Source organism: Sapajus apella, unplaced genomic scaffold (genome assembly GCF_009761245.1).
Source record: "Sapajus apella isolate SASKATOON/1434 unplaced genomic scaffold, GSC_monkey_1.0 scaffold13104, whole genome shotgun sequence".
Lineage (NCBI taxonomy): Eukaryota > Metazoa > Chordata > Mammalia > Primates > Cebidae > Sapajus > Sapajus apella.
In genome coordinates, this window is record NW_022450025.1 from 1 (window position 1) to 1517 (window position 1517).

The 1517-nt window shown below is 47.9% G+C and overlaps 1 gene segment (V, D, J or C); it reads right to left on the reverse strand.

Annotated features, from left to right (window-relative positions):
* Positions 1-236: 236 nt before the first annotated feature.
* On the reverse strand, positions 237-809 carry LOC116548486. The segment is given in 2 exon segments: positions 237-586; positions 690-809. Coding segments are annotated over 2 exon segments (381 nt in total).
* Between the last annotated feature and the right edge of the window lie 708 nt (positions 810-1517).

Here is a 1517-nt window from a genome sequence, read left to right on the forward strand (position 1 = left end):
TATTTGTATATACATAATTTTAATAATTAGTAAAATTTAAACACTAACGTTAACAAACTTATAACAAATATAAGTAATAAAATATCACAGCCTAAAAAGCTCCAGAATTCTGCAAATACAAAGCTGACTTTTCCAGTTGAGGAGAAAGGAAACCACCCCCTGCACCTGCTCCTGGGACCTGCCCCGTCCTCAGTGGTCCCGCGCGCCCCCTGGTGGCCCCGCGCGCCCCCGCAGGAGGTTTGTGTCCGGGCTCACACGGGCCTCCCCTCACTGTGTCTCGCACAGTAATACACGGCCGTGTCCTCGGCTCTCAGGCTGCTCCTCTGCAGATACAGCGAGTTCTTTGAATCATCTCTCGAGATGGTGAATCGGCCTTTCACAGATGCGGCGTATTCTGCTGTCCCACCATTGGCTTTGTTTCTAATAACACCCACCCACTCCAGCCCCTTCCCTGGAGCCTGGCGGACCCAGTGCATGTAGTAGTCACTGAAGGTGAATCCAGAGGCCGCACAGGAGAGTCTCAGGGACCCCCCAGGCTGGACCAAGCCTCCCCCAGACTCCACCAGCTGCACCTCACACTGGACACCTGCAAACACAGAGACACCCTTGTCATTAACTGCCACACATACCCACTGTTCCCCTCACTCATGTCCCCTCACACTCAGTGTCTCCAGTTCTCCGTGAATTACCTTTCAAAACTGTAACAAGGAAAACCCAGCTCAGCACAGACTCCATGGTTGGTGGTCTGTGTTCAGTGCTGATCACCAAGTGGAAACTCCTGGGAATCCCAGGACCGGGGCTGCTCTCCCAGAGCTGCAGGGTCAGGGCCGGGCTGGTTTTTATCAACAGAGGTAGGACCGTATTTGCATGTCTCCTGCTATATAGCAAGCTCTGGGGTGAGATGCCTGAGGAGAGGACGGAGCCCAGATAAGGTGACCGTGCCTTGCAGGTGTTTGGTGACAATGATGGCATTTGGAAATTATACTGTCTTATTATAAAATTATTCTGTGATGAACACTTTGAACCAAGCCCCTATTTTAGTTTTGCATATTCATGTATATTACGTTTTCTGGGAGTCAGTGTTTGTCCATGTACAGATGTGGAAGTACACCACACACAGGAAAGGGGCTCTGTGTGTGTCTAAGAGCTCATGCCTGGATGAGTAAGCCCTGGTATCCAGGGCTGTGATCCTCAGCACGGGCCCCAATTACTCCCTGAGCCAACTCAGGACAGAGCGTGGTTTGAGGAACCCACTTTCTGTAGTGAAAACATGTGTGCTGCATTCTAGAATTCACTAAAACTATGATGGGAACCATGGTTCAGGCAGATACATTCTTAAGAATTTCTGAATTCAATATACCGTTTTCCAATCTTTCTATCATTCCTTCCTTGTCTAAGTTTCAATTTGTTTGCTCATAATAATTTGTGTTTTAGTTTACAGATAGTAAACTTCCACATATTTAAAGTGAGCAGTTTAAATTTAACCATCATTGTTGGCAAGGTGGACAAGAGAATTC